The sequence below is a fragment of the Trichomycterus rosablanca genome, chromosome 26, assembly GCF_030014385.1.
Source record: "Trichomycterus rosablanca isolate fTriRos1 chromosome 26, fTriRos1.hap1, whole genome shotgun sequence".
In the NCBI taxonomy this organism is placed as follows: Eukaryota; Metazoa; Chordata; class Actinopteri; order Siluriformes; family Trichomycteridae; genus Trichomycterus; species Trichomycterus rosablanca.
Window position 1 is genome coordinate 4,045,011 of NC_086013.1, and position 23,167 is coordinate 4,068,177.

General features: G+C 41.8%; 1 protein-coding gene across 2 annotated transcripts in view; it reads left to right on the top strand.

Moving 5' to 3' along the window:
- The window catches only part of doc2b (double C2-like domains, beta), a 132,719-nt gene that overhangs the window by 65,322 nt on the left and 44,230 nt on the right, over positions 1–23,167 (top strand). For both annotated transcript variants that reach the window (XM_062988546.1, XM_062988547.1), the window contains one exon: positions 17,890–17,969. In XM_062988546.1, coding sequence (XP_062844616.1) covers positions 17,890–17,969 — 80 coding nt within the window. The remainder of the gene's footprint in view (positions 1–17,889; positions 17,970–23,167) is intronic.

The window sequence follows — 23,167 nt, forward strand, 5'->3', positions numbered from 1 at the left end:
CTTCCAAACCTACAACAATTAGGCATTAGCATCACAAACAATTAACAAGTGTCGCTGCCAGTTTGGGGATTCTGGGATTTCGGTTTGAATCTCAGCTCTGCTACCAGTCCGCTGGGCGCCTCTAGCGCTCTTTAAGCTAACACAGTTCTAACATCTTTCTCCATGTGGAAGCGCTGATCTCTACTAATGTTTGTGAATTTCCTCACTGTGGGACTAATAAAGGATTATCTTATCTTATTGTTAGGCTTTGCTTGAGTGCCATGAGGGTATATCACTATATTACCAAAAGTATGTAGACACCCCTTCTATATATTTAGTTTAAGTCATTAATAGCAGTGTAAAATAAATTGTGGAAAATATACTGCACAATTCAGGACAGTTGTAGTCTAGCGGTTAAAGTATTGCACTAGTAATCAAAAGGTCGCTGGTTCAAACCTCACCACTGCCAGGTGGTCTTTGTTGGGCCCTTGAGCAAGGTCCTTAACCCTCAATTATTTTTATATAGGCAATATTTATTTTTATTTTATATAGTAAATATTTATTTTTATTTTATATAGTTAATGTTTATTTTTATTTTATATAGTCAGTATTTTAATTTTATATTGTGAATATTTTTATTTTTATTTTATATAGTCAATATTTCTATTTTATATTGTGAATATTTTAATTTTAATTTTATATAGTCAATATTTAAATTTTATATTGTGAATATTTTTTCATTTTATATAGTAAATAATTATTTTTATTTTATATAGTTAATGTTTATTTTAATTTTATATAGTCTGTATTTTTATTTTATATAGTCAATATTTTTATTTTATATTGTGAATATTTTAATTGTATATAGTCAATATTTTTATTTTATAATGTCAATATTTTTATTTTATATTGTCAATATTTTTATTTTTATTTTATATATTCAATGTTTTTATTTTATGCAGTTAATCATTTTTATTTAATTACTCTAAATGTAATTACTCTGTGCTGGAGCTGCTGAAACATCAAATTTCCCCCATGAGGATCAATAAAAGAAATCTAATTTTATTCCTTTTTATTATTTTATTCCTCTGTTCAGTTTTCCATTCGCCCACCGTCTAATTCATCCACTGCAGGTTTTAATTCTGTTTTAGCTCGACGAAGAGAGAATTCAATAGATTTTAATTTTAAACTCATATGAACAAGATTTATGCATTTAATTCATCATTAGTCCCCGCGTTCAGGAATCAGGCTCCTCCCTCTCAGCTCCCCCGTGTTGAGACAGCGCTGTTAGCAGTAGCATATTGATGCTTTAGGATAACAAACTAGGAACCCCCGAGCGTAGCCCTTTTCCAATCTGCTTTTCATCAGTTCGGGATGTAATTAGACTGGAAAAGTGCAACACCAACCCCCCACCTGGCCAAATCAAATGGTATCTGATCACACCATTATTAATTAGGAGCTGTGATGCAGAGAGAGGGTTGCATCTGAGCTCCGTGGGTCCTTCTGTACTTTTTAACTTACTTTCCCAGCATGCAGCAGTTTATTTTATGTATGTCTGAGGAGCAATTATCACTGGTGGAGGACCACGCTACTGCCTTCGTATTCAACAAGTCGACGCCCCATCCAGCCTTCTGTGTGAGGGACACGGCCGAGACTCAGAATCCAGATTCCAGTTTCCAGACTCGCTGATGGTTCTGTAGCGTATTAGAATAAGAAATGTGGCCGGTCATGTGACATCTGATGGTAAAAGTGTCACAGCACAATTGATCATTGTCGGGATTTATGGATCCTAGGATTGAGGACGAACCCGGACTAGAATGCTAATCTGGTCTGCCGTATCGCAAAAATGATCAATGCTGACTGTATACTGTACATAAGCACCAGCGCATCATGCGTATGCGTATGTACTTGGTCTTGAAGATTTGGACACCAAATCTAAATATTAATATATATATTTATCCCTCAGAGAATCATAAATGGCTACATCATGACAAGCTCAACTACAGATCTGTCATAGTGACCATGTCATGTTTCACATGCTCAGGTGTCCACATACTTTTGACTGTTTTGAGTGTATTTTTCCCCTATAATATATCATACCACTCCAATTTATAAATCAATTATAATTGGAGCCTTGGCTATCCTTTGATATTTGAAACTACTGCCACTACAGAAGCTGAAGGTGCCCCCAGGGGCGGGGCACGGGGATTTCCTGAGAGCTTCCCTCAGCCTGTGGAATCCTATTAAGCGTCTATCCGTAAGCTGTCAGCAGATAATGAAAGAACCGGGCTTCATTCCGCGCTGGGCAAAGCCAGCCTCCCAAAAAAAAGAAAAAAAAAAACATGCCATGTTTACTTCAGCCGTTCTGGGTGCGGGAGGATCCGCAGCGCTCGTTAGCGGGCGAGGGCTTCCCTGAAAACGCATCCACAGGCGTACATGTTTCTCTTTCTCTTTTCGGAGATTATAAAAGCCATTACGGAGATGCGTAGGGCCGCTCGGAGAGCCTCTCGGCCATCTGTGCCCGCCATTTATAGATTGTTTTTGTTATTGGTGTTTCTTTGCTTTCTGTAACTTATTCGCATAGATGCCCGTGGGCACCGTGGCACGTGATGAAAGTGTAAAGGATTCTAAAAGCTTCCTGGCCAGACTCCACGTACAGTTGTATGCAAAAGTTTTTTTTTCCCCTCTTTCGGCTGCTCCCGTATTTTAGGGATCGCCACGGCGGTCACAAACCTGTTATGGGATTTATGGATCCTAGGATTGAGGACGAACCACGGACTAGAATGCTGATCTGGTCGGCCGTTTCGCTAAAATGATCAATGCTGACTGTATACATAAGCACCAGCGCATCATGCGTACGCGTATGTACTCGGTGTTTATGCCCGATGCCCTATTTGACACAGCTCTCCTTATATTCCACACTGACATTACCACCTTTAAATGGCTAGGCTCTTCGGTCACCCCTCTCCCCACACGTAGGCGGTCATGTCTTCGAACCCTGGATGTCTTCATACCCTGGATCTCAATGGACACTTAGGGATTTTAAACAAAAGGTTTTCAACCTTACTCCAAAGGGTTCGAACATCCTGCTACTACAAGTCACTACTTTTTGGAGCCGGCTCCGAGTCTTTTTAACTCGTATTTTGGTTTTTCACCCATGGGTAGCACTGTGGGCAAGAAGGTCCTGGGTTCGATCCCCAGGCGGGACGGTCCGGGTCCTTTCTGTGTGGAGTTTGCGTGTTCTCCCCGTGCCTGTGTGGGTTTCCTCCGGGAGCTCCGGTTTCCTCCCACAGTCCAAAAACATGCGATCAGGTTAATTGGAGACACTGAATTGCCCTATAGGTGAATGGGTGTGTGTGTGTATGTGTGTCTGCCCTGCGATGGACTGGCGCACCGTCCAGGGTGTTACTGTGTGCCTTGCGCCCATTGAAAAGCTGGGATAGGCTCCGGGCTCCAGGAATTTTTTAACAAGTGCATGGACAAGATTAGCTTCGAATTGGTTTGAACAGAAAACCTGCACGTGCCGTCAATGCCGTCAAGGCTTTTTCGCAGCTGAATTTCCAAGACGTTCGTGCTGCTAAATGCAGACGTTCATCGCTCCCGGTTTAATCCGTGGATTAAGGTCATGTGAGAGGGTTTTAGCGCTTGTGAGCTGAAAATAAGTGCCGGACGCACATTTACACACACGTATGGCACCACGCCATTCTGGGAATCTATTTTTCGACATAAATGAAAAGCAGCTTTATGTTGCCATGTGAGGATCGGAGGACTGAGGTGACATCTAAGCACTTACACGTGAGACGGGCTGGGATGGGAACCGTGGCCAGGAGGTACTAATGCTCGCTCTGTTTGCTGTGAATTCTCTCCCTATTTAAGAGCTGTTGCTTTCATGATGTTATTACACAATAAAGCACATTTGTTTGCACCCTTTAGTCCCTCGCTCGCCCTGCTTCATTTGCCGGAACTGCGTCCTCTTTCTTTATCTGAACAAGTCTAATACAAGTTGCCCCCCCCCCCCCCCCCCCCTATTTTCGGACCCCCAGCCTTCCTGGATTCCCGTAACCGTCGCATCTGGACGGTGGATTTACTTGAGCTTTTTACACTGATCTCGCTGCTTCAGCCAATCCCACTAAAGCCTCAGCTAACCACAGATTATCTAGGAACACGGACCACATGTACACGCACGCATTTTAATGAATCAGTGGACAAAAGTATGTGGACACCCATTGTAACGATTGAGTGCTGTAGCCATACCACACCAAGCATTCAACAGTGCAGACAAAACATACATACTGCAGACAAAACATACATACTGCAGACAAAACATACACAGTGCAGACAAAACCAACACGGTCACACAGTGCAGACAAAACAAACACAGTGACACAGTGCAGACAAAACAAACACAGTGACAGTGCAGACAAAATATACACAGTGCAGACAAAACATACACCGTGACAGTGCAGACAAAATATTCACAGTACAGACAAAACAAACACAGTTACACAGTGCAGACAAAATATACAGTGACACAGTGCAGACAAAACATACACAGTGCAGACAAAACATACACAGTGACACAGTGCAGACAAAATATACACAGTGCAGACAAAACATACACAGTGAAACAGTGCACACAAAATATACAGTGACACAGTGCAGACAAAACATACACAGTGCAGACAAAACATACACAGTGCAGACAAAACATACACAGTGCAAACAAAGACAAAACATACACAGTGCAGACAAAACACACAATGCAGACAAACAAAACACACAGTGCAGACAAAACATACACAGTGACAGTGCAGACAAAATATACACAGTGCAGACAAAATATACAGCGTGACAGTGCAGACAAAATATTCACAGTGCAGACAAAACAAACACAGTGACACAGTGCAGACAAAATATACAGTGACACAGTGCAGACAAAACACACAATGCAGACAAACAAAACACACAGTGCAGACAAAACATACACAGTGCAAACAAAGACAAAACGTACACAGTGCAGACAAAACATACAATGCAGACAAACAAAACACACAGAGTGCAGACAAAACACACAGAGTGCAGACAAAGACAAAACATACACAGAGCAGACAAAACACACAATGCAGACAGACAAAACATACACAGTGCAAAGACAAAACATACACAGTGCAGACAAAAACAAAACATACACAGTGCAGACAGACAAAACATACACAGTGCAGACAGACAAAACATACACAGTGCAGACAAAACACACTAGTCCCAAGCTACCTTTGAAAACCATGCAACCTCTAAGCCACAAGGCTGACATTACCCATCCATAAGTGAGATGAGACCTCATAAGTGAGACCTCTTTATAAGTGTGACAACCCCATATTCCTCATATTGACCAATTTACCAATATAAGTAAAGCAGTTGAGGGTTAGGGGTCTTATTTAGTGACCCAACAGTGAGATTTTGGGGCTTGAATCATTAACCATCTGATCAGTGCTGAGCCACCACTGCCCACCGTTCCCAACCGCCTTTAAGCCAAAACAAACCAACAGATTCTCTCTCCGCCCAGCGAGCCAACAAATCAATAGCGTCAACATTGTATTTGCAGAAAGTGGAATCCTGTATCACTGCCGTACACGTTGAGATGAGCCACAAGTGTACTCTAATGTGTTAGCGATGTTCGAGTGTACTGTTAGCACAATTAACACTCACTTCACACACATAACGACAGGTGAACACAAGCACAGCAACAGCAGCTAGGATGTGTTTACCAGCTCGCCTGGTCTCAACAGACTGGAACTGTGACTAAAATATGCTGCATCGAATGGACTAAATCCCTCATTTGCATTCTGCCACATTTCAGCTTTTCATGATAAAACGGCGTCTCTGCGTGTGGCTTTTCAGGAGGATGTGGCTTTCGGTTTTATGAATATAGACTGCGTCTGGCATCCGGCACAAAATGATTAGTGAATTATGAAATTATTTGATTAAGAGTTAAGAACATTGACTGTTATTTCAACTATAAACATGTACATACTGAACCAAGAGATCGTTCCTCTAGGACCAGGGTGCAACACAGAACACAAGTTCAAAGAGCATAATATACACAATACAGACAAAATATACACAGTGCAGACAAAACATACACAGTGCAGACAGTGCAGACAAAACGTCCACAGTACTGACAAAACACACACAGTGCAGACAAAACACACACAGTGAATACACAATATACACAGTGCAGACAAAACATACACAGTGCAGACAAAATATACACAGTGCAGACAAAACATACACAGTGCAGACAAAATATACACAGTGCAGACATAATATACACAGTGCAGACAAAACATACACAGTGCAGACAAAATATACACAGTGCAGACAAAACATACACAGTGAATACACAATATACACAGTACTGACAAAACACACACAGTGCAGACAAAACACACACAGTGCAGACAAAATATACACAGTACAGACAAAATATACACAGTGCAGACATAATATACACAGTGCAAACAAAACATACACAGTGCAGACAAAATATACACAGTGCAGACAAAATATACACAGTGCAGACATAATATACACAGTGCAGACAAAACACACAGTGAATACACAATATACACAGTGCAGACAAAATGTACACAGTACAGAGAAAACATCCACAGTACTGACAAAACACACAGTGCAGACAAAACACACAGTGCAGACAAAATATACACAGTACAGACAAAACATACACAGTACAGACAAAACACACACAGTACAGCTAAAATATACACAGTACAGACAAAACACACACAGTACAGATAAAATATACACAGTACAGCTAAAATATACACAGTACAGACAAAACATACACAGTACAGACAAAACACACACAGTACAGATAAAATATACACAGTACAGACAAAACATACACAGTACAGTTCCCCTGCTGTCCCTTAAGCACAATTCCGGTACTTGATAATTCTGTCAAATAAGGAAAAATCCTGATTTCATGAACTGTGGCTTTAATATTTAAGAAACCTCCTGGTGGGATCTTGAGCAGGATTGATGACTGGCTGATTACCTTATTTAACTCAATACAAGGCTTGAGGCGGATCATAGAAGATGCATTTACAGAGCTTTTAAGTCCAAAATCAATGTAAACCCTTTTTTTTCTTATAGAGTGCTTTATAAACAATACAGTCAGGAGTCAATTTGAGATGGGATAAGAGGGGATATGAAAAATACAGGATAAAAAAACATCCATCCCTTGTCAATTCATGCCATTAGGTGATCTGCTATTGATGGTTTAATTACACATAGACTCACAAACCAATTTGGACATCCAACTAGGATCTTGTTGGACATCCTATTCCAAGACTATGCATCTCCGTTCTTTTAGGAAGGCTTTCCATGGACTGGTGTTGGACATGAACGCTTGGCTCGCTATCAGCATTCCAATTCATCCAAATGGTAATTTATTTGGTTGAGATCAGGGCTCTGTGCAGGCCACTGGAGTCCCAATCCCCTCCTTGTCTTCTAATTTGGCCCTTTCAACACACTAAACTCAACAAACAGGGCGTTTCCAAATGCCGTAGGTTGTCCACTACTTTAGGCCATAAAGTGTATAATCACAGTAGGGCTATGCTCATTAGAGACAATAATTAAAACCACACACTATATGACCACAAGTATGCTGACACCCCGTGTAGTAGATGAGGTTGGGGTGTAGTCAACTAATAATATTCTTCCAAATGTGCAGCATCAGTTTGGTGAAGGACCTTTTCCTATTGTAGCATGACTTCCACCTCCACTGCTTTGTTCCTAACACCAGCCCCCTCTGATAAGTGTACAGTTCCCAACCGCTTCTTTTCACCTGCCAGAGACGGGTTCATTCAGAGAGCAGTATCACATATGTAGAGTCACGCACTGCTCTCCGTTATTCACCATGTCTGTAAAGGTTGGAGTGTACAGAATCTGTCCAGATCACCCAGGGTTCCAGGTCCTCTGTTGTTCCCTCCCCTCTCTAGCTCACCCTACACATTTTCTAAAGGGTTTAGATCAGAGGCCTTAGGGGGAAATACAAGAGGGGGGAAAAGACTGTGCCCCTGTGCACAAAGTAAGGTCGAACGGAGACTCTAGTCGCCTGCATAGTTAGAGTTCTGATCTCAATCCAGTGAAATGGTCAGTCCAGTGAATGAATTGGAATGCTGATTGCAAGCCAAGCGTTTCTGTACAAGCCTTCCAAAAGAGTGTAGACTGTTATAGCTGTAAAAAAAAAAAAAGAATGTACACAGTCTTGGAATAGGATGTCCACAAGGTCCTAGCTAGATCATCACACCCTAAAGACTAATAAGTCCTAATGATACGTGTCCCCTTCTGTAAGAAAGAATGCGCTAACTGTGTGCGCCCTGATTGCCGTGCTGTTGTTTTGCCGAGAAGCTGTTAGCGTGACGGCCGCGGCTGACCGTACCGTGCCGTTCCCCATCTCCCTGCAGACCAGAGATAAACACATTTCTTCTCCTGGTTTCTCCGAAGTCTATTCTGTACCTCTCCGAGTCCACATTTCTCAGCAATCCCGATTTGGAACCTGATCGTATCTATTATAAAGTCAACTAGCAAAACCAGACCAGTAAAGTCTGAGAGAGTCGCCTCAAACACAGAATTGATGTGTGCCGTTGCTCACGTGGCGCACCCCAAAAGCCCGCCGCACATTTATCTACCTGCAGCATGTGGACTGGCTGATTAAGCAGCTCTTGCAGATGGGATCACAAAGGACTATGACAATTCAAGGGCAAAGTGTTTGCACATGCACATTTCCTCCCTCAAGTTCCCTGAAGTTCTACTGACGTCATCATAATTTCACACAACACTGCTGGAAACAGGTCCAACCAAGACGTACCGGTGTAGTCAGACGTCCATTCAGCATCCGATTCATTCTTTCCACTACACCAGAAGATTGTGGGTGATGTAGAATGTGGAATTTTCAATCAGTGCTCAAATATTTACATAGCTTTTGTGTGACCAAAAATATATATGTATATATATATATATATATATACAGTATATATATATATTTATTATTATTATTTTTTTTTTTGAATATATAAAGAATACACCTACACTTTGACGAGTGCAGTGCAGCTCAGCACTGTGTACGGAGACACACACCCTGACAGCACTCTTTTGTCATCTCTGTGCAGGCGCCATCAATCAGCCAGCAGAGGTCGTAATTGCACCAGTCATGAGAGAGTGACCCCATCCGGCTTAGCCCCGCCCATATCTGAAAAACAGGCCAATCGTTGTTCATGTGGCCCCTCAGCCCTAGCCGGCAGGCAGAGCTGATATTCGATACGATGTATTCCAGATCCCAGCTGCGCCACCTGAGCGGCCGACCAATAGTATTTAACTGTAATAACCTTTTATGACGTTTTAAAAATGCATTCGTGCCTATTCAAACATATGTTACTTTGTTATACCCAAGAAAAACCGAGAGGAAGCGATTTTCTCCGAACAGCACAAACCAGAAGCTCTTTCCGTCTCAACACTCCAATATAGCCGTGTTAAAATCTCAGCGGGACGAAATGACATTGGCCTTTCGGCGAGTGATTCTTTTAGTGCTACATCAGTCAGTTCAACAGGCACCTGTGGAGCAAAATAACCTTGAATCATAAAAAGCGAGCGCTCTCTCTCAAATTACGGCTGAATATAGCCGGGATATTTTCAGAGCCGCGGCTCGGTGGGTTGAAACCGGACGGGGGAATTTCTACAGGGATGTGAGAGTTAGCGAGAGAGTGAAAGTGGGATGTTAGCTTGAGGTGGACAGACTGAACTGGAAAAAATACTTGTCACAGGGAACTACCTGAAAATCTTTAGAAACAGTCAAGATGTCAAGATTTATCAGCTCCACTTACCATATAGAAACACCTTGTAGTTCTACAATTACTGACTGTAGTCCATCTGTTTCTCTACCTACTTTGTTAGCCCCCTTTCATGCTGTTCTTCAATTGTCAGGACCACTACAGAGCAGGTATTATTTAGGTGGTGGATCATTCTCAGCACTGCACTGACACTGACATGGTGGTGGTGTGTTAGTGTGTGTTGTGCTGGTATGATTGGATCAGACACAGCAATGCTGATGCTGTCACTGCTGGACTGAGAATAGTCCACCAACCAAAAACATCCAGCCAACAACACACCGTGGGCAGCGTCCTGTGACCACTGATGAAGGTCTAGAAGATGACCGACTCAAACAGCAGCAATAGATGAGCGATCGTCTCTGACTTTACATCTACAAGGTGGACCAAGTAGGTAGGAGTGTCTAATAAAGTGGACAAAAAACTGTGTCTTATCCACTCGTACTCGCACATCGTCAGTGTAGTGCCCATTGAAGATCTGAATTTATTCACACGAAGCCATCAGAAAAGGGGCAAATACTTTTTCACTCAGCCCTGTATACGTACCACTATAATTAGGAGTAAAATTACAGCAAGTGTGGGTGTTTCTCAGCTCTCAGCTCCTGTCTTTAGAGTTAATGACACCTGCTGCACGCCCTGAAGTAAAGCTTTCTCCCGTCAATATGAAAATCATTAGAGGCTCGACGCCGCCTCAGCTTTTAAACACGTCGAACGGAGAAGCAGACTAATGGAGGCCGGCGTAGCGTGACCGATTTCTACCCTACTCTCTCACTCTACGTATATTTCCTTATATATAAAAAAATATATATATATTTATATTTCTCTCCCACCTTAATTCCTGTTCTCAGACTCAGTGGACTGGATCTCATTTGTTAGTTACTGTAGGTGCAGCATTTTACTTTCAAGCTAATTTCACACCTGCAGGTGTTTCTCCACCTCGGAAAATCCTGGTCGTTTCTCATAATTATTTTTCTCTTCATGCCTGCCGGATCACTGACATGGCTTAGTATAAGTGCAGCTAGTCTTTGGATGGTATTTTAAAACCGACTATAGGATCGAATCCCTAAACCGAATGAGTCCACACGTCGGTACGAACAGTTGTCCTTGGCCGCTCAGGTGGCGCAGCCGTAAAAACACATGCTGGAACCAGAGCTGGGATCTGGAATACATCGTATCGAGTCTCAGCTCTGCCTGCCGGCTACATGAACAACGATTGGCCTGATATTAAGCTAATACTCTGCTGGCTGATTGATGGCGCCTGCACAGAGATGAGAACAGAGTGCTCTCAGGGTGTGTCTCTCCGTACACAGTGCTGAGCTGCACTGCACTCGTCAAAGTGTAGGTGATAAGATGCATACTGCTGCTGCCCACGTGTCGGAGGGGGCGTGGGTTAGCTTCGTTCTCCTCAATCAGAGCAGGGATCAGCATTGGTGGAGAGAAAGCATGATGCAATCGGGCAATTGGACGCTCTAAAAGGGAGAAAAAGGGGAGAAAATGCATAAATAAAAATATACATATATATATATATATTTAAACAGTTGCTTTTAATAGTGTGCACAAATTTGTGTATTAAGAATGTGTTTTTCATAAACAACTGTAGCACACCAGCCCCGAGATTCTGAGCTCCCGGGCTGGGCACCCACTATCAGGCACGATTGGCTAATCCATGCAGCGGACAAAATAGGCCTCCAGTCTGCTGGGTGGAAAAGACCGGACTAAGTGGTGGGGTTATCAGTGCTGTGTAAGGACCTTGGTTGCATAGGGTACCTGTACAGTAAGTGGAGGAGCGCAGAGATCGGGGCGTGGCTCTCCGTACACTCAGCTGACCCCGAGCGAGTTTGACGAGGGCCAAATTGCGATGGCTAGACGACTGGGTCGGAGCATTGGTCAGTATCTATCAAAAGGAGGGAACAGTGGTAAACCGGCGACAGGGTCATGGGCGGCCAAGGCTCAGTGATGCACGTGTGATCCACCAGACGACCTACTGTGGCTCAAATTGCTGAAGGAGTTCATGCTGGTTCTGATAGGAAGGTGTCAGAATACACAGCAAAAGTGGGACCAACACAATATTAGGAAGGTGGTCATAATGTTATACCTGATCTGTGTATTTTCCATTAATATTTTGTGCATCCATTGTACAAGGTTTTCATTTTAAGTGTATCTTTGGACATTATGCAGATCAGCTTAGTGTCTTATGAAATTCCACTTCAGTTACCTTGGCAACATCTTCTAATCTCTGTAATTATGATTGACTAGACAGTAAATCTGGACTTTTCAGATGTTCTTCCAAACCTGAGTCTTCAGGCTTCTTCAGTCAGGATTAATAGAAAAGTAAATGTATTACAGTGTAGAGATAAATTCCACCTACTCGGCTAAGGAAGTTTAAGCACACTGACCCAAAGGAACACTCAAGAAAAAGTCAAGGTCCTGATCTTTAAATTGCAATCCACCACTGCTCCCTAAATAACCAGCAGCCTTGTGGAGTGTGTGTTTTATTTTATTATTATTATTATTATTATTATTTTCTACTATTCTGGCTGCCAAAGATGATTTTTTTTTTTTTGGTCTGTAAAAACCAAATGAAAAGTCTAATTAATTTTTTAAAAATCCATTTCGTAACAACCATTCATGTGAAAACAGGGTTGCAGGCTTAAATTTATATATTTTTTGAAGGTCTGTATAGCTGCAAAGAAAACACACACACACAAATGGAAAGTCAATTGGTTCTGTTCCATTCACAGCCCACAGGCGGCTTTTTCTCTGGATCCATTCAACAAAAGTATAAAAATATTTTACAGAGAGAAGAATGAAACCCATTTCTCTTCTCTGATGGAACCGTGGGGAATTAATGTGAGTGGGCATGCCCCGTTCCCAGCTCATAGACGTGAACTCTAATGGAAAATCTCAGAAAAAAAGCACTTAATGACCCTCGCCATGTGTTTTAGTTAATGACCGACTCGTGTTTTACAGTGAATTAAGCGTTAATTATAAGATGTGTGGATCTAGTGGGCTTTTTCATATGCATAGGGCTACCTAAACATTGCATTCATTTTTCCCATTGACGTTGTGTCTGAGGATAGTCTTTGGCAGGGCTAATAACAGCTCTGAAATCGAGCGTGGCTTCACCCACAGGCTTTTTAAAGCGGTTATGAAATGTACTAAAGAAGCCAAAGCTGTAGCAATGACTTATACATTACCAGTTTGGATTAGATAATTTAATGGCAGACTATAAGGTGTCCAAACATTTGACTGGTAGTGTAAGTTAGAATTTGGCTTACCGTTTGATTTAGTTCTCTCTAAGATGTTTACGAGTAGGGCTTTGTGTGCGGCGGGTGATAAGAATCAGCCAGCGAATCACACGTCACTCCAGTGCAAAAACAATTGGGAATTGGAAATGACTAGATTGAGTAAGGTACTGGTCTAGTAATCAAAAAGGTTGCTGCCAGATTGTCTCTGTTGGGCCCTTAAGCAAGGCCCTTAACCCTCAATTGCTTAGACAGTAGTCTTAGTGCCAGGTTGCCACTGTTGGGCCCTTGAGCGAAGCTCTCAACCCCTCAATTTTTTAGACAGTATGTCTAAGTTGTAGCCTAGTGGTTAATGTACTGGACTAGTAATCAGAAGATCGCTGGTTCAAACCCCACCACTGCCAGTTTGTCACTGTTGGGCCCTTAAGCAAGGCCCTTGACCCTCAATTGCTTAGGCAGTATGTCTATGGTGTAGCCTAGTGGTTAATGTACTGGACTAGTAATCAGAAGATCACTGGTTCAAGCCCCACCACTGCCAGGTTGCTGCTGTTGGGCCCTTAAGCAAGGCCCTTAACCCTTATTGCTTAGACAGTAGTCTAAGTTGTAGCCTAGTGGTTAAGGTTCTGGACTAGTAATCAGAAGATCGCTGGTTCAAGCCCCACCAATGCCAGGTTGTCACTGTTGGGTCCTCAACCCTTAATTGCTTAGCCAGTATGTCTAAGTTGTAGCCTAGTGGTTAAGGTACTGGTAATCAGAATATCGCTGGTTCAAGCCCCACCACTGCCAGGTTGCCACTGTTGGGCCCTTTAGCAAGGCCTTTAACCCTCAATTGCTTAGACAGTATGTCTAAGTTGTAGCCTAGTGGTTAAGGTACTGGAATAGTAAGCAGAAGATTGCTGGTTCAAGCCCCACCACTGCTGCACTGTTGCTGCTGTTGGGCCCTTGAGCAAGGCTCTTAACCCTTATTGCTTAGACAGTATGCTGTCACACTACTGTAAGTCACTTTAGATAAAAGCGACTGCTAAATGCAGTAAATGTATCAAATTGTATACAATTGTATAACATAAAAATATGCTTTCAATTTCATGACAACCGTTTAGGGAAGGTCCTTTCCTGTTCCAGCATGCCCGCCCCTGTACACAAAGTGAGGTCCTACCAGACATGACTTGATAAATGTAATTGTTATGTAGAACTTAAATATGCCTTCTCAGCGCTCAGACCTCGACCCCCTTTATCACCCTGATAAATTACCCTCTTGATTGCGTCCCTGGACTTCTTGACCACCATCAGTTCCTGACCTCGTAACTGCTTTTTTTACTGAATAGGCATAAATTCACACGTACACAGGAGTTTCCTCCCGCTGTGAAGACATTCTGTTTTGTGTTCAGAGCATCTCGAGGTTACAGTAATGAAGCACGTGTTTATATTACACATAATCAGAGTAAAAGAAGAACCACCAAAGCAGCCTTAATAGCGTTTTTATGCAGCGTAATTGAAGTGTGCTGAATGCGCATCTGGCTAAGATGCTCAGGTTAAATTAGCAGCGACGTGTAGAGTTTTTAAGGATTAGAAATGTCTAAATAGTGTTTCTCTTGAGATTTGAAGAGCCTCAAGTAAACAGCTTCCACACTGTACCGAGGAGACCGAGTGATTTAGTGTTTCAGCTTTTATTTTGTTCCGTTCTTCCTGCAAACACGTCTTAAGATGTGCAACAGTACGGGGTCGTCGTTGTCACATCTTTTGTTTTAAAATTCCCCACACATTCTCTATTGGGGACAGGTCAGGACTGCAGGCAGGCCGGTCCAGTTCCCGTACCCTCTTCTTTGTAATGTGTGCAGCATGTGGTTGTGCATTGATTAGTTGAAAAATGCTGGACGTCCCTGGAAGAGAGGTCTCAATGTACTTTTCTGCATTAATGCTGCCATTACAGAAGTGTGAATTACCTATGACAAGGGCACTGACACAACCCCATACCATGACCGACCCTGGCTTTTGGACTTGTTGCTGATAACAGTCTCGATGGTTCTTTTCGTCTTTGGTCCAGAGTACAAAAAAAGACCTGGAATGCTGATTCATCTGACCACAAAACACGTTCCCACTGTGTGATGGTCCATCCTAGATGCCTCCGAGCCCAGAGAAGTTGACGCCGCTTCTGGATTTTTGCACAGTAAAGTTTTAAGTATCATTTGAGCATGTAACTCTGTATTGTAGTGCTCGACACAGGTTTGCCAAAGTAATCCCTCACCCATGTGGTTATATCAGCTATGGTTGAGTGGTGGTTCTTGATGCAGCGCCGTCTGAGGGTTCGAAGATCACGGGCGTTCAGATTAAGCTTGCACCCTTGGCCTTTACGCTCTGATTTCTCCTGATTCTTTCAATCGTGTAATGATATTATGGACTGTAGAGGGAGAAATATGCAAACCCTTTCCAATCTTTCTTCGAGGTTCATTGTTTGTAAACATTTCAATCATTTTCTCACACATTTGTGGACAAACTGGATCCTCTGATCATCTTTGCTGGTTTTGTACCAAACCATGATCACAATCACCTGTTTGGAATCACATCATTATGTAGTTTTTTCACCTCATTACTAGACCTAAATTCCCCCGTCCCAACTTTTTTTGGAATGTGTTGCAGGCCTGTTGAGCAGACAAAACATGAAATATCTCAGATTCATCCTGTCTTTGAACTGGGTTCCAACTTTTCCATACTGTCCCAACTTTTTCTGATTTGGGGTTGTATTAAACATTAACATTAAGACAGAATTCTTACTCTGTCTGTCTTTCTAGATGGTTTGCGGTTGCTTGGTGGATCATTGTTTAAGAATGAAAAGTCCTTGAGGTCATTGAGGAGGCCATAGAAGACCTTTAACATCATCCTGGTGTTTATTAATCGACTTCTGAATACGTATCCTATCAGTATGTATAGGGACACTGTGGTGAATCTAGAACCTATCCTGTTAAATATCCTCATACCGGTTGCCATGCATTGTATTAAAAAGCGCCTGTCTAGGAATCTAACACTACAAATGAATTCCCCCGGGCACACGGCTCGGGCTGTTATTTTAAAATTTGCTACGTCAGCCACAGTAACGTAATGCGACCCTGACAGATGAACTTTTCACGGCTTTTCAGATTGGTTACCTGCCAAATGGGCTTTTCCTCCTGCTGCAGGTAAAACCGTCATCGATTTCTTCTCTGCAATGCAGATTATTAAACGTGTGGATGGAAGAACGCCTTCTTCTGTGCTAAACTGTGTTGGTTTTACATCACTCTCCTTACTCTCACACTGATGTGGATTAGTTTTATATAGTAGTGTAGAACGTAAGTCTTTCAACAGAACACAGGTCTTTTTATGCAGTACATGGTTTAGCATTCTGCTAAGTTCTGAAACTGTGTTCTGGACTTGAGCAGTATAAAGGGAGGCCCACAATTCTGTTCTTTGTTCTTCCGCTAATATACTGCTCCAATAATATATACTATAGGCTCTATACAATGACCTAAACTATGAGGTGGGCACTCTGGGCACTTGGAAGACTGTTTTGTTCAGGCGATTTGCATGAAATAAATTAGCCCTCTGTGATTGCTGTGTGCCAGCGCCTCATAAATGAATTAGAGATTAAAGTCACGCACAGGCTGCCATTCGTGCTAATCCCTCAGGTGTCCGTTTAAGCCCCTGGGTCACAGAAAGACACACAACATCACAAAGTCACAACTTCTAAAGACGTCTATATTCTTTACTGCAAGGTTTAATAGGAGGTCTGTCAGGAGGAGCGTACAGCATGTTGGTAACATCAGTTCAGTTCTTTAAGTATAGTCTTACTGGTCCCAGTACCATTTTATTTGTTTGGCTTGGGCCAAAGAAGACACCAAGATCTACCATGCAGATCTGAGACCAGGAACTGAACTTGAAACATCTGTGCCTTTAGATGTTTAAGCTGCACCACATCTAGCTTACTACTGTAAACCAGCAGCCCAGGCCCCTAATCTCTGGTTTAATAGAAGCCGTGTTCAGCTGCTGGCCTGCTGACCCATCGTGTGTGGTATTTTATTACGGTTAAGGTCAGGCAAGAAACTGATTCTGCATGAGTGTGTGTAGGAGAAAAGCCCCGGGCGTTCCTCGGTGAGCTGAAAAAAGCAAGCAAGATGATGCACCGCATGTTTATCGATGCACCTGAACTCCAGATGGCCGGTGCAGGACTCCTGCTGGGCTGTATTTCCAGGCTCGGTTCACTTTCCGACACCCTTCGACCTGAACTGGATGCTGTGGGGTTATTTTGGGCTTCTGCTCCATCCAACCATGCGCCTTCCTAAGGACTGGAGGCGGGCACGCTCTGAGAACTTGAAGCTTAGTATAACCTGAATAATAGTATTATGCTGCTTGAGCATTAAATCCTGTGCTGTTGCAAGATGTTGTTAGCAGATAAGAAACAACAGTTATCATAGAATGGATTACACCCAAGCTTACACCCAAGTGCTGAAACTATGTATGTGAATAGAGCAGTGTAAAGGGAGGCCCACAGTTCTGTTCCTTGTTCTTCTGCTAATATACTGCTGTAGGAACCCAAGTAACCCACAGCCGTGTCAATAAATTCTCCAATCCAGTCAACTGTCATCTTTGTCTTCTTTCATTCACTGGAGCATCATGTCTGCTGCCAGACCCGTCCGATCAACACATCTCAAAAAGTGAAAGCATACATCTATAGAAAGAGCTGTAATGGATGATGGGTAATGTTTGTTCTCTGAATCTCTCTACAGCTACGCTCGGCACTCTGGACTTCAGCCTGCTGTACGATCAAGAGAACAACGCCTTGCACTGCACCATCAACAAAGCGAAGGTAAGCACGCTAGAAATGTCCAGGCTGCAAACAGCCAGTTTGTACATGCCATTACAAACGTGGGCGGGACCTTCATATGTTTGTGTGCCCCATAGTATGCTTTTAGTTACTCTGTACTATACTGCATACTAGCATGGGAACCAGTATGCAGTATATACTCAGTGTAGTATGTATTATACAGTATAAGCTGAGTGTAGTATGCTGTGTACAGTATATTCTGAGTGCAGTATGTAGTATACAGTATATACTCAGTGTAGTATGCTGTATACAGTATATACTAAATGTAGTTTGTAGTATACAGTATAAGCTGAGTGTAGTATGCTGTGTACAGTATATTCTGAGTGCAGTATGTAGTATACAGTATATACTCAGTGTAGTATACAATATATATACTGAGTGTAGTATACAGTATATACTGAGTGCAGTTTGTAGTATACAGTATATACTCAGTGTAGTATACAGTATATACTGAGTATAGTATACAGTATATACTGAGTGCAGTATGCACTATGTACTGAGTGCAGTATGTAGTATACAGTATATACTGAGTGTAGTATACAGTATATACTGAGTGCAGTTTGTAGTATACAGTATATACTCAGTGTAGTATGTAGTATACAGTATATACTGAGTGCAGTATGCACTATGTACTGAGTGCAGTATGCAGTATGCAGTATATACTGCGTGCAGTTTGTAGTATACAGTATATACTCAGTGTAGTATGTAGTATACAGTATATACTGAGTGCAGTATGCACTATGTACTGAGTGCAGTATGCAATATACAGTATATACTGAGTGTAGTATACAGTATATACTGCGTGCAGTTTGTAGTATACAGTATATACTCAGTGTAGTATGTAGTATACAGTATATACTGAGTGCAGTATGCACTATGTACTGAGTGCAGTATGCAGTATACAGTATATACTGAGTGCAGTATGCAGTATATACTGCGTGCAGTTTGTAGTATACAGTATATACTCAGTGTAGTATGTAGTATACAGTATATACTGAGTGCAGTGTGCACTATGTACTGAGTGCAGTATGCAGTATACAGTATATACTGAGTGCAGTATACAGTATATACTGAGTGTAGTATACAGTATATACTGAGTGCAGTTTGTAGTATACAGTATATACTCAGTGTAGTATGTAGTATACTGTACAGTATATACTCAGTGCAGTATGCACTATGTACTGAGTGCAATATGCAGTATACAGTATATACTGAGTGCAGTATGCAGTATATACTGTGTGCAGTTTGTAGTATACAGTATATACTCAGTGTAGTATGTAGTATACAGTATATACTGAGTGCAGTATGCACTATGTACTGAGTGCAGTATGCAGTATACAGTATATACTGAGTGTAGTATACAGTATATACTGCGTGCAGTTTGTAGTATACAGTATATACTCAGTGTAGTATGTAGTATACAGTATATACTGAGTGCAGTATGCACTATGTACTGAGTGCAGTATGTAGTATACAGTATATACTTAGTGTAGTATACAGTATATACTGCGTGCAGTATGCAGTATATACTGTGTGATTGAGTGGTGTATATGTAGTATACAGGGGTTTAGGGGTAGAGAGTACTGTGTTTGTTTTCATACTAGCTGAAGCAATTAATGGTTTGCAGCCACAGCATCAGCTCAGAAAAACGGAGACAATTATTGGGTTAAACCAGTAATTTCCTCTCATTTATTTGGACGAACATTAAGAGACGTTGTCTCCCCCCCTGCCACTTAGTTTCTGTTCCTTCTCTTTTCTGTGTACTATCACCTCCCCCCTTTTATTCTTATCCACACTTACTCTGTTATATTTCTGTGTGTGTGTGTTCGTGTCTCCCACGCAACCACAGTACCGTAAAATGCTAATTATTTAGCGAGGAAAACTGCCATGTCATTCTAGGGCAATAAACATCGTGGCAGAGTGAATGGCTCCTGGCAGGAGGAATGTAAACAGCTCAAGTCGTGCTTTTCAAATTTTTCCTCCTAATAAATGAGTTCAGGTGTTTTCTCTTTGCATAATAGCTTCAGGTTGCATTTCTTGATGCGGCGGCGGCCTGTGTTAGGTCACAACGATTTTCCGAAGCGTATGTGGTTGTATATTTATTACAGTTGCATGACGGTTTTTCAATCCATGTATGACTTGATCTCTTTCTCTATGCGCAATAGTTTAGGTTGCATTTCTTGATGCAGCGGTGGCCTGTGTTAGGCCACTGCGTTTTTCCGAAGCTCGTGTGAAAAAGGTCTTTAATGGTCCGGCACGATCTGTGCACAGAGTGAGGTCCAGAAAAACCTGGTTTGACAAGTTTAGTGTGGAAAAACTCCAGAGCAGTTTTAGATGAAAGGTCAAGCCTTCTAGTCTAACATTACTTGGCTGAATGGGTAGAAATTCCCACAGACACGCTCCAACATCATGGGAAAATCCAGCCTGTAAAAGTAGAGGCTCACGATCAGGTGTCCACACATTGTTCCTTCAGAGATTTGCAATACTGATTTAAAAAAGCAGTTTATGTTTTGTTAGTCACATGATGCCATCAGCGAATGAGCATGTGTGACATAGTGAGTACACTGCGCCTCTGAGCACACCTCATTGTACGAGTGTTATGAAAGGTTCAGTCGGGTTTGGTAATTCTGGACTGATTTTGTCACGCTGACCTGCCAACGTCTGGCTTTTTCCTTCCCTCCATGTCCTGCCAGGCAGCTTCAGAAATATTGGCACCCTTGGTAAATCTTCCAGGTTAATCTAACACTGAAAAACGTAAGATAAATCCCACTTTTAATTAAAGTGAATTAATTACAAAAATAAAAACACATTCTTAAAAATAATATATATTTTTTTTTCAATAAAACCATCAGCTGGAACTATTAGCACTTGTTTAGTTAATACTTTGCAATTTAGGAATTCTTATTGGAGACTCCAGAGCGAGGAATCTGAGAGCACTACAGATTGTATAAAAGTTGTACACATTCAACCACAGCACACATTTCTTGTCTTTCAATCCATTCTGATATGAGCTTGAGACCATATGCATGATGCAGCGGCGGACTGTGTTAGGTCACAACGTTTTTCAGAAGCTCATGTGACTATATATTTATTACAGTAGCATGACCAAAATTGGCCACTAAAGTCTGCTGTGTGGGAAAAGACCGGACTAAAAAGGGGGTGAGGTCTTTGATGCTGTGTTAGGACCCTGGTTAGTAGCCTGAGGCGCCTGTCCAGAAGTAGAGGAATGTTGAGATCAGTGTGTGACTCTCCGTGTGCGAGACTGGCCTCACAGGCGAATCCACTGAAGTATGGGCGAATAAGAAGGGGTCGTGGACTGCACCAAATATACCCTCCTCGGACGTGATTGGGGTCTCCAGCGGTGGAAGGCAAATTGGCTACGATTGGATCAACAAAGAGAGAATCAACAAATTAAAGGGCAGTTGTAGACTAGTGGTTAAAAAGTCAAAAAAAAAGTCAAATGTGTCAAAACTGCAATATGTACAGGACATACAGAGGATTGAAATTGCGTTACTCTCTGACCCATGGTGCAACATAAAACATTAATTAACAATAAACCTAGAATAAAAGAATATAAAAATAGAATAAGAATAAACACACTCTACTGGACTAGTAATCGAAAGGTTGTTGGTTCAATCCCCACCACTGCCAGGTTGCCACTGTTGGGCCCTTGAGCAAGGCCCTTAATCCTCAATTGCTTAGACTGTATTCTGTCACAGTACTGTAAGTCACTGTGGATAAAGGCGTCTGCTAAATGCTGAAAATAAAAATGTAAAGATTCTTATTTTTACTGCGTTTTACAAAATGTCCCAACTTTTCTGGAAATAAATTTTCTACCTACAGGAATTTCCCATTGCCTTTAAAGATCAAGGCAAAACATCAAATGATATAATATCCTCCAATTTACTTATAAACAATGTGGGTTTGGAGCTTGATGTGTTAATAAGAATAATAAAAATAAATGTACTTTATTTAAAGCCTAAATGCACCTCATCCTTTTTTAATGACCGTTTTCACTCCATCTTCACCAAAAGTGCTAACTGACTTTAAGTGAGCGCTGTTTCATCACCCCGTCAGAGACGGATCATTTAGCCGGAGAGTCGGGACCGTTCCTGCGCTGTAAAGATAACACGGAGGATTCTGCCTGGTTTGCTTTGAGTTTTCGCTGGTATAATGAGAGCGACTATTTTTAAAGTGCGACGATCAGGGATGAAAAGGTTCGACTGTTATTTGTTCAGCGTTGACAGCAAATTACACCATAATTGTGTTCCTTTAGCCAGAAACAGTGGGATGTGATTTTCTTTTATTGTTAAAACAAGTCGATTTGGGGAGAAACCAAAATTCAACCTCTTGGATTTGTAACTTAATAAACTTCTAGTACATTATCATATATACGTACATAATATATGTAACTAGATTTAAAGATGAAATTTATATGGAAAAACTAAATAATAGTGGTAATACTTCAGTGCTTCAGCTTTCAGATGACTTCAAGAATCAACAGTTTCACTTTGCCGTTCTTGATGCAGCGGTGATCTGTGTTAGGTTGCAATGTTTTTCCGAAGCTCATGTGGATGTACACCGTTTCGACACACATTGTCCATTTTATCAGCTCCACTTACCATATAGGAGCACTTTGTAGTTCTACAATTACTGACTGTAGTCCATCTGTTTCTCTGCATGCTTTGTTAGCCCCCTTTCACGCTGTTCTTCAATGGTCAGGACCCCCACAGGACCACCACAGAGCAGGTATTATTTAGGTGGTGGATCATTCTCAGCACTGCAGTGACACTGACATGGTGGTGGTGTGTTAGTGTGTGTTGTGCTGGTATGAGTGCTGATTGAGATTTTAATTACCTCACTGTCACTACTGGACTGAGAATAGTCCACCAACCAAAAATATCCTGAGCTCTAAAATGTGACCACTCATGTTTCTCTATGAAGATTCCAAGGATTTATTATCCACAGTTTTCTGAAGCGTAAAGCACGTCCCTGTGGCAAAAGTCAGCCAAAGTTGCAAAGTCAGAAGGTCTGTCGGATGAGTTGTGACCTCCAGGTCCTTCATCTCCTCAGTATGTTTCTGTATCTTGGCCAAAACAGCTGGTTTCCCAACCTTCTTACTCTCCCGCTGAACTTCTGAGAAAATCTGGGCTTCCCTCCACCGAGCGTCTATTAATATT